This window comes from Lynx canadensis, chromosome A3 (assembly GCF_007474595.2).
Source record: "Lynx canadensis isolate LIC74 chromosome A3, mLynCan4.pri.v2, whole genome shotgun sequence".
Classification (NCBI taxonomy): domain Eukaryota; kingdom Metazoa; phylum Chordata; class Mammalia; order Carnivora; family Felidae; genus Lynx; species Lynx canadensis.
Window position 1 is genome coordinate 24927829 of NC_044305.1, and position 16185 is coordinate 24944013.

The 16185-nt window shown below is 46.9% G+C and overlaps 1 protein-coding gene across 2 annotated transcripts in view; it reads right to left on the reverse strand.

Annotated features, from left to right (window-relative positions):
- Positions 1-16185, reverse strand: part of ZNF341 (zinc finger protein 341) — a 46969-nt gene that overhangs the window by 16824 nt on the left and 13960 nt on the right. For both annotated transcript variants that reach the window (XM_030309771.1, XM_030309770.1), the window contains 6 exons: positions 14835-15086; positions 10847-11042; positions 9388-9478; positions 7252-7445; positions 6825-7015; positions 2238-2446 (listed from right to left, as the gene is read on the reverse strand). In XM_030309771.1, coding sequence (XP_030165631.1) covers positions 2238-2446; positions 6825-7015; positions 7252-7445; positions 9388-9478; positions 10847-11042; positions 14835-15086 — 1133 coding nt within the window. The remainder of the gene's footprint in view (positions 1-2237; positions 2447-6824; positions 7016-7251; positions 7446-9387; positions 9479-10846; positions 11043-14834; positions 15087-16185) is intronic.

Genomic DNA, 16185 nt, shown 5'->3' on the forward strand with positions numbered 1-16185 from the left:
CAAGCTGGGATTTGAGCACAGACAGGTGGCTCCGGAGCCCTTATCATTATTACTCAAGACACCACACCATTCTCAGGCCATCCAGATGGTGGCCTGCCACGGCAGGCCTTAACTTTTGGGCCAAGAGTTTCAATGGCTACAAAGGGTTAGTGGCACTGTAACCCTTGTAAGAGAACCTAGAAGAAGAAATTGACTGTAGACACAGAGCCATTAGTACTGGGCTTAACCCTTAGCCTACAGATTCCAAGACCAGAGCTGTGAGGCTTCCAAGGTTCCAGACAAGAGTTTGAATCTCAGCTCTGTGCTGACATTGTTACTCTGGTGGGCAAGTCATTTCTCCCTGAGACTGTCCTCATCTTCAAAATGGGGAGAACACCACTGCTATGAACTGAACTGTGACCCTCCAAAAATTGTATGTTGAAGCCCTGACCCTCAATGTGATGGTATTTACAGATAGGACCTTTGAGGGTGATTATGTTTAGATGAGATCATGAGGGTGGGGTCCTCGTCATTGACAGAGTGCCCTTATAAGAAGACCATGTGTCTGTGGTATCGTGTTATGGCAGCCGGAGCTGACTAATATGACCACTTACCTCCCAGGATTGCAGGGATCAATGTCCCTAAGACAGAGCCTGGCCCCTAGTAGATGTTCCCTTCCTTTTATTTGGCTTCTCACTCCAGAGAGCCACACGGCCACAGGAACTCACAGATAATCAATAAACTGATAGGGCAAAAGCAAAATAAAATGCCCCTTGAGTACAAAAGGGAATTACCCATCACTAACTAGAAATCTCCACCCCTTAACTGGCCAAAGCTTTGTCTGGTTTCCTGCCTCTCTGGCTCCACTTCCCAATCGCCCCCAGGCAAGCTGCCCTACACCCATTTCAGTCCCAGTGGCCTGCTAATTTCTCAAAGCTTTTGTGATTTCTGCAAGGCCCTTCATATCCTGGCCCTAATTTCTAAACATCCCCTAGGCTACATCTAAACATCCTCTCTCACTTTAACTCTACACAACAATCATTCTAAACTTCCACACTTGCTGTTCCTCCTGCTAGGAATGCACTCTACCCTACTGTCTACTTGGCAAACTCCTATTCGTCCTTCAAAACTCGGTTCAGATATCACCGCTTCAGGGATACCTTCCCTGCCCTACATCCCACTGTGGTACTTCTCTATCTCATATCTACATGTATGTTAGCATTTTATCAGAGTATATGGTAAGCACATTTACACACTCATCCCCCTAAGAAGCCTGTGCATTCTAAACTCAAGGGCTGTATTTACTTATCTCTGAACCTGAGAAGTATCTCCCAGGAGTTATGCCTCACTAACAGAGGTTATCAGCCAAATCCCTATAGGTACAAGTTTGTACAGAGAAGCAAAACCATTCCAACATGAAAATATTCACTGAGAACTGGGAGAAGTCCCCAGACAAATACCCCTCTTTGCTTATCACTAACATCTATTCCCATGTACTACATGCCAGGTTTTATGAGGCAGCTGCTACCAGAAGTCACAGGGCAAATGCACAGCAAAATGACTGCAGGGCAAAATTGTGGGATTTCCCAAAGTCATGAAAGTGATGTTGGGTGTATGCAGATAACTAAAGAGAGTCTGGAAAAGGAACCAGAAAACCACCAAGAGAAACTCAGTGAGGATGGTCACAGGACTGCTAGCTCCGATGAGAATGATCTGAAGATCCAAGGATGAAACGCATGTGGCCAGACCCCTATGACCGCAACAGAAGACTAAAATGCTGTAAGGATTGTCAGAAAGAATTACCCCAAACGAGATCTACACTTGGTTCATTCCCTGTCCACACTAAGAATCAGCATAGAGCTGCAACTTTAACCCACATTTTATAGATTATAAAAACAAATGCATCTTGTTTTTATGATTTTGGCTTTGCAACATGTGCTTGCTCATTCCGTTTCATTCGACAAATCTGGGTACCATTCTGACTGTAACCTAAATTTTGTAGATTATTAGACAAACTAATACTTTCACGATATTTTTAGTTTAGAGGGGAAAAAATCCACACATTTCCCCCCATGAAGGAAAAAATATTGGTTTCTCCTTTTTAAGATTATTTTTTAGGATAAACATCTGCCAAGTTGAAGAATGACAGGAGGGCCAGCATCTGTTCCCACGGGTCCTTAGCAGTCAGAACCACCAAGGCCACTGGCCCTCAGGGTCCCCGCAGGGAGAGGGGGTACGGGCAGTGGGAGGGCACGTACTTGTAGATGGCGCTGTCCTTCTTGGGGCTGTGCTGTGGCAGGAGGCTGTGGGAGTACTGGTGCACGCCCAGGTCGTACAGCGAGGGGAAGTCCTTGCCACAGAGGTGGCAGCGGTAGCTCAGCTCCTCCTGGTGGCTCTTGATGTGCTCCAGAAATGTGTCGAGCTTCGGGAAGGTCTGCGCACAGCTTTTGACCACACACTTGTACACCTTGGGGGAAGATACAGGGCAGGGGAGGCAGGCTGTTCCCCCGCTCTCCTGCTGCCGGAGCCCTGTTTTATTTTGATTATAGAGTCCTCTCTCTGTAGCCAGTCATAAGGGCCCCATTACCCTTCTCTCAGACTCTGTGTGACCTTGCTAGATTTAGAAAAATTACCCCAAACCTGGAAATACAGTACAAGGACGACATCGTGTCCTCCCACTGTTGTACTAGAGTGGTGGCTCTCTGACTTGAGTCCATCACAGTGACAGATTGCTGGGTGCCACCCCCAGAGCATCTGATTCAGCAGGTCTGGGTGGCCTGAATATGTGGCATTCCTAACATGTGCCCAGGAAACGCTGAAGCTGCTGCTCTGGGAACCTCACTCTGAGCAGTGCTATCTAACAAGCCTGCCTACGGCCCTCTCGCTCTCCGGGGGATGGGTCTCGTTTTGACTATTTACTATTGATTAGGATCCAGACTCTATAGTTAAATTTTTACTTGTAGAAAACAGATTTGATGTAAATGATTTTTGTCAAGCAGAAAGGGTAACCCCAAAGGTCATGGGCTTTATTGCCGTCTAGGACATTAACCAGATTTGCATCTACCTTAGCAATCTTTTCTGAATATTCCCTTTTTTCACTGACATAATTATACACAGGTATAAATACCAAAGTCTCATATCCTCTTTTGAACTGGCTTTGTCATCCTTCCAGTTTCCTTATTAACGAGTTCTGTAAAATTCTGGCTTATGTTCACTATGTCATTCACTTGAAAATTATGTTTTTAAATTTTGAAAAGTATACCTTTTTTTAACGTTTATTTATTTATTTTTGAGGGAGGGAGGGAGGGAGGGAGAGAGAGAGAGAGAGAGAGAGCGCGACCAAGCACACAAGCGTGAGCTGGGGAGGGGCAGAGAGGGAGAGAAAGAATCTCAAGCAGGTTCCTTGCTGCCAGCGCAGAGCTTGATGTGGGGCTCGAACCCATGAACCGTGAGCTCATGACCTGAGCCAAAATCAAGAGTTGGACTGACTGAGCCACCCAGGTGCCCCCAAAATTATACTTTGACAAATATATTCCTGACTGCCTACACAATCCCACATGTTCCTTCTTCCTAACAAAGTGAATCCTGATTTGTTCAGAGTGGCAACATGCCCAGTTAAAACACTTGATCTCCCTGGCTCCCTTTCATCTAGTGTCAGCCATCTGCATCCTTTCTTGCCAGTGATATGCAGGCAGTGGTCTTTAGGGAAGGGATTACTCCCAGAACAAAAAAGGCAAAGGCTTCCTAGGAGAAATCCCCTCTGCTTTTCTCAATTGTCCTGACTGGAATACAGATGTGCTGACTGGAGATACAGCAGCCACTACACAACCTTGAGGAGAGAAGTCACAAGCTAAGAATGGTAGGGCCGAAAACTAGGGGAAGCCTGAGTCTATGATGACATATCTGACCTGCTATATAAGCCCAACATTGACTACTTACAGCTTTTTATAACATGAGGGAAGTAAAACCTTAACTAGTAAGCTAGTTGTCTTATTATTTGCAAGTAATAATGAATTCCTAAGTGACTGAGTGCATGCACTGGCTTCAACTAATGAGAGATCTACAGAGGGCTTCTAGGAAATTTTCTTGCCCCTAAAAAAGGCACAGAGAAGCAAGCCCCTTTTTGCTCATGGATAACACTGTATCTGGACTGCTGCATAGAAAGAGTGACTACCATCCCACAACCACAGATAAGCCATCAGTAGAGAACAAGGTCATACCCCTGAGACGGCAGAGACAAGAGTGGGAAGGACACAGAGTTCCTGATGTTGGATTGAGTCAACTGACTGTTTCAGGCCTGGAGTTGCCCAATCTTGTATTTTCTTGTTATGTGCAATGATAAACCTCTTAATTGTGTTAGCAGTCTGAGTCAAAGTTTCCTATGATTTGCCCCATGGGTATCCTAACTTAATTTCATCAACCCCCCTGCTGGGAATCAATCCTAAGATATAAGCCAGAGATTTGGATGAATATTTGATTACAGTGTTGCTCACTGTAGTTTTGTTTACAATAGCAAAATACAGTTAATATCCAAAATGTTAAAACAATGGGATTTTTAAAAGTACAACTGTTAAAAATTATGTTTTTTAAAATTAGCGACATGAGAAAATTCTCAGAAGATAAAATTAGGTTAAAAAATAGAAAGCACAAATCTCAAGAGAATTTATGCTTATTAAAAAAAAAAATCTCGTGGCACCTAGGTGGCTCAGTCAGTTGAGCGTCTGACTTTGGCTCAGGTCATGATCTTGTGGTTCATGAGTTTGAGTTCTGCATCTAGCTTTATGCTGACAGCTCAGAGCCTGGAGCCTGCTTCAGAGTCTCTGTACCCCCCTCTCTCTGCCCCTTCCTTGTGCACACTCTCTCTCTCTCTCTCAAAAATAAACAAATGCTAAAAAAAAAAAATTAAAAAAAAAATCTCAAAAGGCCCTGTATGGATGATTCCATTTGTACAACGTTCTCAAAATGACAAACTCACGAAGATGGAGAACTGATGAGTGGTTTCCAGAAGTTAAAGATGTTAGGGAAGAGGAGAGTAGGTGTAACTAATGAGCGGTGGCACAAGGAAGGTCTTTGTGGTGATGGAATAGTTCTGTACCGTGATGGCAGTGGTGGTTACCCAAACCTGCAAACCTGCACAGGTGGTAAAATAGCACAGAACCATACACATACTGCATGCCAATGTCAGTTTCCTAGTTTCGGTATCATGCTGTCGTTATGTAAGATGTAACCACCGAGGGAAACTGACTGAAGGGCATAAGGGACATCTCAGTACCATCTTTGCAACTTCCTATGAATCTATAATTCATCCAAAAGAAAAAGCTTAAAAAAAAAAAAGCACTATCAGAAAAAAAAGCACAATTCAAAATAATATGTGTAGACCAATCCCAATTATAATAGCAATAATATCCCAGGAGCTCCACAAAATATGCTGGATTTTGTGCTGCATTCTTGGGATGGTGCATTGCAAGGTGGTTACTGACATAGGGTTTGGCTTTGAACCCTGACCCAGTCAGTTACTGGCAGTGTGACTCTAGATGGGTCATTTCACCCCTCTGGGCCTCAGTTTCTTCATTTGTGTATACTGAAAATGCCTATCTCTAAGGTTGTTATGAAGATTAAATAAAATATTGAATGTAAAGCACTTAGCAGGGTGCCCAGCATATAATAAATGTATTCTTTAAACCTATACATTCTTTAGATTTTTCTGAATTTTCTAATTCTATATTGGATCCATGATACTTTTACAAGAAGAAAAAAATAACAATAAAATTTATTTTAAAAAATAAAGACTGGAATAGAGTTACTATATAATCTAGCAATTCCACACCTAGGTTGATACCCAAGAGAACTGAAAATGTATGTTTAGACAAAACTTGTACACAAATGTCCATGGAAGCATTAGTCACAATAGCCAAAAAGCAGAAACAACCCAAATGTCCATTAACTGATGAAAAGATAAACAAAATGTGCTATGGCCATATAATGGAATAACATTCTACCATAAAAATGATGTACCAATACATGCTAATACATGGGTGAACCTTAAAAACATGATGTCAAAAGGCCAAATATCATGTGATTCCATTTATATTAAATGTCCAGAATAGGCGAATCCATAGAGACAAAGAATAGTTTTAGTGGTTGCCAGGGACTGGGGAAAGGGGGGAGCGGCAGCTAATGGATATAGGGCTTCTTTTTGGGATGATGATAATATTCTGGAATTAGATAGTGGTGATGGATGCACAAATTTATCAATAAACTGAAAACCACTGAAGTGTACATTTCAAAAAAGGTGAATTTGGGTGGCTCAGTCAGTTAAGCGTCCAACTTTGGCTCAGGTCACGATCTAGTGGCTTGTGGGTTCCACCTCGTGTCGGGTTCTGTGCTGACAGCTCAGAGCCTGGAGCCTGCATCGGATTCTGTGTCTCCCTCTCTCTGTCCTTCCCCTGCTCACACTCTGTCTTTCTCTCAAAAATAAATAAACATTAAAATTAAAAAAAAAAAAAAAAAAAAAAAAAAAGACTGTGGTCCTATATCCCCATGGGTAGGTTTTTAGACATTAAAGTTTCTTGGGGTATTAAGAATTTTTCTCATGTCCAATTCCTCCATTATATGACCCCTAATAAGAGATGGGCTTCCTTCCTTGGCCTCGCACCATAATGGCCCGGTGAACTAGCCCCACCCAGCGAGGGGAAGCTTGGCCTGCCTATCCTGGTGGTTAGATGGTAGCTCACGGCAACTGAGGCCCACTCTCGTCCCTCTCTGGGCAGTGTTCAAGACCTCAGCAGCAGCCAGTGCTCACAACTAGGGTGACTGTGGCCTCCCGCTGCCCACCATTCACCTACCTGCTCATTCTTATGCTGGGTCATGTGGGACTTGAGCTGGAAGTAGGTGCTGAACTTGCTGGGGCAGAACTGGCACAGGTAGGAGCTATCGATGAGGACCACCTGCTTGGCCTCCAGCTTGTCCCCCTCATCCTCACCTGCTGTGGGCAAGGCCTGGGGCTGTGGGGCACCCGACAGGGTCTGGCCCAAACCTGTGGAGAAAACCAGGGAAGGAAGTCACTGAGAAGTGCAGAAGAAGAGTCAGGACAGACAGTCTGCCACGCATACTTGCCATCCCTCCTTTCATGTGATGCCCCATTTTATGCATAAAGTAGACTGAAGCCCAGAGAGGTCAAGGAGATTGCCCAAGGTCACACAGCTAGGAATAAAACCCATGAAGCTTCCGAGGATAGGTATGGGAACGATGGTATTCCCCACTTCCACCTACCTGTGTTTTCCTCGTCCTCCTGCCTGCTGGGGTTGAGGGCCATGACCTGTACAGTTACAGAGTTGCGAGAGACAGTGCCACCACTACGCCCTGGGGGCCACACCTTATGAGTCTGCATGTGTTTCTTGACATTAGACTTCTGGGCAAAGGCACGGCCACATGCAATGCATTGGAAGGGCTTCTCACCAGTGTGGCTGTAGGAAACAAAGCTTGTCAGCACCTTATGTAGGAATTGGGATGTGACCTCAACATAGGAGCTCACAGACCCCAACAAGGCCCACACAGAGATGCTGTCGGCCATCATTCTTGACACCATGAAGTCAAGCCCTCTTGCTGAGGCAGGCAGGCCAGAGACAGAAAGATCCCGGGCTCTTGGTGACATTACTGAGTTACTGAGTCAACCAGCCCTGGAGCTGACCTTCTCTGTGGCCATCTCATACTGTGAAAGAAAACATTTCCTAACTGGTTAAGCCCATCCAAATAGGGATTTATGGTTATTATTGTTTAAATGTTTATTTATTTTTGAGAAGGAGAGAAAGAAAGAGAAGGCGAGCAGGGGCGGGGTCGGGGGGCAGTGAGAGACTGGGACAGAGGATCTGAAGCAGACTCTGTGCTGACAGCAGAGAGCCCGATTCGGGGCTTGAACTCACCAACTGTGAGATCATGACCTGAGCCGAAGTCAGATGCTTAACCAACTGAGCCACCCAGGCGCCCCTAAATAGGGATTTATTATTTGAAGGAGAAATAGCATAGTCACAGCACAGCATTTGTATCATTATTTAGTATCTTCCTTCAAATCAACCCACTTTTTTAAAACTCAAAATAATTTAAAAATTGAGCTTCCTCTTGTTATTGTGTATGGAAAACCACTTGTCATAAATACAAAGTAACCAAAAAAATGCAACAATTTAAAAAACAGTATTGTTAAGACCCAAAGCTGCACTGTCCAGTAAGGTTGACACAAGCCACACAGGATGATTTAAATTTAAAAGAAAAAATTCCGTTTCTTAGTCATACTGGCCACATTTCAAGTGCTCAACAGCCATACGTGGTTAGTGGCTACCCTACTGGGTACAGTGCCAATTTGGGCATTTCCATCACTGCAGAAAGTTCTATTGAACACACTAGTGTGGACGAGTGGGTCTCAACCGAGTTTGATTTTGCCCTTCAGAGGACATTCAGCAATGTCTGGAGACATTTCAGGTTGTTACAGGTGAGGTGTGAGGGGTGTCGCTGGCATCTAATTCATGTTAGAGGTCAGGGATGCAGCTAAACGCTCTGCCAGGCACAGGTTAGCCCCTCACAGAAAAGAATGATGTGATGTAAAACGTCAACAGTGCCAAGGTCGAGACGCCCTAGTCTAGTGAGAAGCTGCTGCCTGCCATGACTGGAATCTGAGCCTGTGCACGTGCACACGCATCCATGTGCTCTCTCCTTCTCTCTCTCTTTGCTATAAAAGACGAGCAAGTATAGGAGAGGCATTCAAGACAGACTAGCACCAGACTGAGGCTTTCTCCTTTGACTTGCTAAGGACTGAAAGAAACCAAAAAGCGAATACTTGAATAATTTCCTGTATCCTTCAGAACTTCTCAACACCATATCCACAAACCACCTAAAATCATCTCAGGTAACAACGCAACTCGTTCTGTGAGAAACACCAAATAAGTTCACCCCTCCACTTCACAGATGGAAAAACCCAGGCCCAGAGGGGCTCCCTCTGTGTTCTTGGGACAGGAGGGATCACGGTTTGTCCCGAGCGAGCAGAACTCGTAGTCCTATTCGCAGATCATGGCAGCTCTTGAGGTCGGTCCTTTCTGCAGAGGTGAGGACTGAGGCACCCCTCACACCTGTGAAGGTCCTACAGTTCAAGTACATTTCTCCTCTCACCTCGCCCCACTCGGACCGTCCCCACTAGAGCGGACGGGCCCTACAGCTTTCACAGATCCCTCCTGCTGCTCCCAACAGCAGAGGGAAAACCATCCTGACTTGGCCCAATGGTCTGAGAACCACGACAGGATGGATGGGGCCTTGGTCACCACCCTGGCCAAGGGGCCTGGGCGGGGAGCCTTGCTTCTACTGTGGATGCCCTCCCACCACCCCTGCCAGAGCCACCTGGCCCACCACACCCGGTGGTACCTGCGGATGTGCTGCTGAAGGTCGAAGTTTTTGGTGAACGACTTGTCACAGTATGAGCACTTGAGTTTCTGAGCCTTTGGCTTCCCTGCAGCTGAAAAACAAGGTGGGGGCAGGGGAAGGTGAGGCTGGGGGTACAACTGAGGGCAACAAGAGCAGCCTCCTGCCACTCTACCCCTTGGGCCTGGGGCCAGAAAGCCCAGACTCTGGGAGGTCCAGATCCTCAAATGCACGGGATGGAGCACAGGTGAGCCTCTCACAGTGCCTGGAGGAGGAAAGCCCAGGACATGCTCTGGCTGGAAGAGAGAGAGAACAACCCCCAAAAGGCTCCCCTCTGCCCTAGGATAAAAGCCAACCTCTCTGCTGGGGCCTACAGGGCTATGCATCTCTGCTTCCTGCTAACCTCATCGTTCTCTCCATCCAGTTGTGGTGGGCTCCTTCTAACCCTGAAAGACCTCAGGCATGGTCCCACCTCAGGGCTTTTACACCAGCTATTCCCCCTTGCCTGGTGTGCTCATCCCTCAGAGGGCCACAAAGCTGCTTCCTTCTCATCCCTAGATGGATAGGTAGCGGCATTTTCTAGTCTCTCCCCAGTATTCTCAATCATAGAACCCCGTCAATCTCCTGCCTGCCTGGAGCAACCCATAAACGGTTATCCTGTTTTCCCTGTCTGTCTCTTCCATTAACTGTAACGGAGGTCAGAGAAATCATGGACCACAATACTGGATCCTCAGTACCTGACGCTGACTCTGGCACACAGATATTTATGAAAGGAAGGTTGGAGGTAGTTGACTGGAAAGCCCCTGAAAAATTCTTGATTTCTGTGTCCTCCCTCTCCACCACCACTTTCTGACACTGCTCCTGTCCCTTGCTAGCATCTCTGAACGGGCGACAGACATTGTTGCTTGCCTGCCTGATATCCACTGCCCCGCTTTACTCCTCATAAATCCCCTGCATAATGGGAACATCAGTGTTCCTGGCTAAAAGTGACACTTCAGCTTCTTTTACAGCTAGACAGGGTCATGTGACTAAGTTGAGACCAATGAGATGTAAATAAAAGCATCATGCAGAAATTCTGGAAGCTGGGAGATGCCCCTTTTATCCTTCTTACTGCCTGGAATATGAAATTGATGACTGGAACTCCAGCAGCCATATTAGTCGATGAGGCACCCTGATAACAGAAGCTCTGCTCTAGTGACAGCAGAGCAGAAAGACAGAAATGTGGGGGCCTGATGACCATATAGGCACACAATTTCCAGACTGCCTGCCACTGGTCTCGTTTTGCACAGGCAAAAAAATAAATAAATAAAACTCTATCATTTTAAAGTCACCCTAATTTGGATTTTCCATTACATGCAACCAAACTCAACCCTAACCATCATAAAAGGAAAGACCAGAACTAAGCAGCCTTATGGACAGGATAATGCTGAGGAAAGATGCCCATCACAGGCTGCAGGCCCACCTTCTGGGAGTCCACTGGCACCTTTGGCCCTTCGGGTCTTCAGTGTTGGTGGGGAGTCAAAGGTGGCCACCGTGCCCCCAGTGGCGCTGGTCATGGGGGCGGCAGGGTTTGGTCCTTTCGGTTTGAATCCCTGTTTGCCGGGGCTGTAAACCGGAGGGGTGGGGTATACTGGAGCCTCCACACACTGGTTTGGCACCTAGAAGGACAGCACAATTAGGGAGAGAGGCCTGGGAAGGATGGAGAAGAGCTGTACCAGCCAGGGGGACGCTCACTGTAGCCCTGGCTAATCTCAGCCACTTCCCGCCTACATCACCATCCTAATCCCTTAGAACTTCATGGAGCCAGTAGGCTAGAAGCAGCGTTGGAGCCAGGCCATCTGGGTTCAAATGATGCTGATTCTGCCACTTGTTTTCTAAGTGACCTTGGGCAAGTCTTTCAACATCTCTGTCTCAGCTTGACATCTGTAAAATGGGGATAATCAGAGTGTTCCTCTCGCTGGGTTGTTGTGAGGTTAGATGAGTTAACATGTAAAGAGCTTAGAATGGTGCCTGACGTATGGTAAAGACTTAATAAACATTAGCTGCTCTTATGGCCATTACTACTGTTGCCAGCAGCAGTTTGTTAGCACAGGAGAACCAGGAAGTCAGGAGGGGCTGCGCCTTCATCAGCAACCCCCTCCCTAACTGGCCCTGCCTGATGCCACACCAGCCAGCAGCTCTCAACCGAGAACTGACATACCAAATAAATTCTGAGCCACTCAAACCTAGTTAACACTAAGCTTACATCATGACACTGGGGCACTGTGAAGAATTCATTAAATCAGTGATGTACTCCTCATTCATTGGTTTTTCCAGGCTGGCCTATCCAAAATTTCACTCCCTAGCCTTCTCTGCTTTATTTTTCTCTGTAGATTTCCCGCTAGCAAATTATGTATTTTACTCACTTATCTATTACCTGCCTAGTTCCGTGAAGGCAGGGACTTTTGGTCTACTTTTATTTAGTCCTCAAAGCCTGGAGTAATCCTTGGCACAAAATAGGCATTCAATAAATATTTTTGAATCCATGAATTCATGTATGCATTATAACATAATGATATATAAGAAACACATACTTGTTCATTCAGATGACCAAAATATGTTTGTCACATATACTTGGTCTTCATCCACAGTTCCTGGAAATGCTTCAGAGCCATAAAAGTGAAATAGGTGTCTTCTTTTTTTTGTCTTATTATTAATGAAAGTGACTTTTTTTTTTTTTTAACAAAAGTGACTTTTGGCCCTGACCCAAGGGTGGGGGGCTGGTTGCCAAGAGGACCAACCACATGACTGATGGGTTGGAACATTCAGTCCCAAACCCCAACCTCTGGGGAGTGAGGAAGGGCTGGAGGTTGAATCAGCCAATAGCCAATGACTTAACCGTGACTATGTAATGAAGCCTCATAAAAATCCCAAAGGACTGGGTTTGGACATCTTCCAGGCTGATGAACATAGGGAAGTGTGGAGGGAGTGGCACAACCAGAGAGGGCACAGAAGATCCACTTCCCTTTCCCCACACCTCACCCTATGTGTCTCTTCATTGAGATGTTGATTCATTATCTTTTATTACATCCTTTAACAAACTGGCAAATGTAAATGTTCCCCTGAGTCCCATGAGCTGCTCTAGCAAATTAACAGAACCTAAGGAGGAGGTCGCTGGAACCTCCAAACTGTAGCCTGTCCGTCAGAAGCACAGGTTGCTTGCAATGGGATAAAGTGAGGGTGAGGGCAGTCTTGCAGGACTGAACCCTTAACCTGTGGCATCTGCTGTGATCTCTGGGCTTATGACATCAGAATTGAGTTGAATTGTTAGACACTGCACTGGTGTCTGAGAATTGCTTGGCATTGGCTGGGGGGGGGGGGTAGAGGGGGACCCTACCCAGCTTTGGAATTGGGTCCAGGAACCAAAAGAGTTGACATCAGTAGATGTATGTATTGGGCATCTGATATGGTACCAGTAGGTGCTTCTGTTGGATCTTGTCTGTCGGCCCTTGGCACCATTCTTACACCCTTCCATGCCCTCCCCTGATACGTGCATTCCCAGACTCCCTTGCTAGCAAGGTTCTGAGCATAGATTAGGTTCTGCCCATGAGAAGCACCTGCATGAGATTTGGAAGGCAGAGGGGAAGTAGAAACTGCTTTCCCCGGGCAGCCGTGGTGGGAGACAAGGTTTGCAGTCCTGAGTGTTGGAGGGGCTGGCTGAACTCTACATTCCCTTCCTGGCCACCAGCCTCAAGGATGGCAGGGCAGCAACAGAATCCTAAAGCTTCCCCACCTCTGGGCATAGCAGTAGCTTCCTGGCCCTCTGGGCCAAGCAACAACCGTGAACCTGAAAACCAGTGCCGCTTGCCCACTCTGCCTTTTCCTCCATCTAGCCCTTCTGAAGTCAGCTTTGTAAGCATCTGACTTTTTGTATTAAATCCCTCTGCCAGAAATACCTAAAAGGGTTCCTACTTTCCTGACCAATACAGCACTCAGTAAATAGGTATCACATGGATGAATTCACCTTTCAAGTCATTACTGAGAAATTATGTGACTGCCACTGGGTTTGCTCTCATTACCCTCAACAGCTCTACAAGGGGAGTTCCCATTTCAGAGGAGAGGAGACTGAAGTCAGAGGGCCCTATTTCAGATTTTCAGATACCTACTACAGGTGTACCACAGGCCAGGTACTCCGCTAGGTGCTAAGGCTGCCAAAACAAAGACGACTCAGGCCCTGTGCTCAAAGAGCACCCTCATCTCCATGGGAAGGCTCCTCCGGGGCTGGCCCCTTCACCTACCGGGCCACTATTTAGTCTCTCTGACTCAAAAAAAAAATTTTTTTTAAGTCAACAAAAGGAAGCTTGCTCTATTCCCTCAGGCTAGGGCAAATCTCCTGCAGGCTCTCATCACATCACATGGCTGGTGGTAGAATTTTCCCATTGCTCTGGTTCTCTTCAGATATACATGCTCCCCGACACGGAATGTCTGTATGGCCAGACTGAGTATGAGTATGAGTCAGCACTGGTGTCTAGGAAGGTCCTGAACTCTTAGCACCCTGAACTTACAGCTCAGAGCTCTTCAGCAGGGAATCAGTGTGGTACATATGGTACACTGATTGCATAATGGCCTCAGTTCTTTACCCCTCCCAGGACCCATGCCCTTTGCAGTGTGATTTTGCAGCTTTTCCCATCAAGATGTGGTATCTGTTTCCTTACTGTTTAAATCTAAGCTGGCCTTGTGACCTATTTTGACCAACAGACGGGACACTGTACGAGCCTAAGCCTCAAGAGGTACCCTCGAACATTTCTGCTTGTGTTCCTGCACCCCCACCACTGCAGTAAGAACATGCCTGGCTAACCCGCTGGAGGCTAACAGATGCGTTGGAGCAGAGCCGGGTCGGCCAACTTGTCCCACCCCAGCCATCCTAGAGCAGCTGACAGCTGCCATCTCCAGACACCTGGGAGAGCCCAGCCAAGATCAGCAGAGTTGCCAAAGCAAGCCGCATAGATGCAAGAACAATAAACACGGTTTGCCATCTACCACTGAGGTTCTGTGGCTATTTCTTCCTCGGCCATAACTAACCCATACATCTAGCTTGTTCAAAATGTAAGATTGATCACTGGTTAACTGATCATTGACCAATGATCACATCGATCACTTCTTGGAATCCTCTCCCTAAAACACAGATGTTCTGACTGTTCTGAGGACTTCCTGAGGGCAGCTTATATTTCTGCCACAACCCTCTGTCTGCTTCGTGCCACCTTCTCATGGTTCGCATTTCACGTTTATGGGCACGATGGCTTGATTAAATTAAATGGCTTGATTCTCTCCCATGATGTGATCTCTCCCTGATCTGATTTTGTCTCAGGCACAGCGTGTGGCACAGAGCTGGTGTTCAGGAAAAGTTCCGGTTACCCATGATGACCGTGACCAGTTCCTTCCCCTCCCCCCAAGCCCCGGCCTCTGCTCACCTCCAGGGGTGGGTAGGGCTGCATTCCCAATGCCTGGATCTCCACTGTGCCACTCCCAGCCAGGGGCTCCGTGGCACTGTACACCTCAACCACGCCATTTCCGCCAGGGTTGGGACGCCCGGGGGGGCCCAGGCTCTGGGGCGGGGGTGGTGGGGGCTGGGGTGGTGGGGGTGGGGGCAGTGGTGGAGGGGGTGGGGGAGGTGGCGGAGGCTGGGAGAGGTAGCTGGGTGCGGAATGCATGTTCAGGCTGCTCTGCAATCAGAAGAGAAAATTAAAGTGCCACACCCTCTTGATACCAGTGAGGAAGGACATCTGTCTTAGCCAGCCACGTGGAAAGAGGAGCCCCTCACAAGGCAGCTCAGAGGACAGGGCTGACAGGAGGCACGGAAACACTCATGGAAGAATACAGAGAAAGCGTCAGCCAGGCGCCGTTACCCCTCTTCTCAATGAAAGTCCACAAAAATGGCCCAGCTTGTACAGGGCTGGGCCCATACAGCAGCCCCGGTGTTGCTGTTTTAGGAGGACTTGCTTGTAGGACCGGCTCTTGAACGGCATCTGAGAACCTGCCTCGTAGAAGGCTGCCTATATCGGTGAGGCTGTTTTGCTCACTAGGGCACTGACTACTCTGTACCAGATCACCTAGATTGTTGTACGGGCAGTGTGATCTATGGTGAACACCTACTTTCCTTCTAGGAGTGTGGACTTTTGGTCACGGTGGCGCCCACACGACCAATCCCCAATAAAAGTCCTGGCCCTTGAATTGCAGGTGTGCTTCTTGGGCGGAAGCATGCGTACACATTGTTGCTCTTCACTGCTGAAGGAAAAAGCGTTTTGTGGGGCACCTGGCTGGCTCAGTTGGTAAGAGCATACAAGTCTTGAACTCAGGTTTGTAAGTTCGAACCCCACGTTGGGTGTGGAGATTACTAAGAAAGAAGTGTTTTGCGTAATTTCTCCCTATGTCCACAAGAGGAAGAACAGTAGAAACCTAGGCCTGGATTCCTCCAGATTCCAGCTGATGTCTTTTCTCCTTGCTGTGTATCCTTTGTCAGGGATAAACCACTAGTACAACCATCCCAAGTCCTGGGAGTCTTTCTAGAGAGGCACTGAATGTGTAGGTAGCTGTAGACCCCTGAAACACAGCCACTGACTTCTAGAAACTTATTTCACAAAAATAATCAAGCAGATGGGCAAAGATATCTGTACGTTGATGATTCTCCAGTAGTTTTTATAACAGCAAAAAATGGTAGTGACCTACATGGCCATTAGCAGAAGCCTGGTTAAATACAGGATGGTCCACACACATGATGGAATCTTGTATAGGTATTAAAATGATGGTGGTCAGGGATGCCTG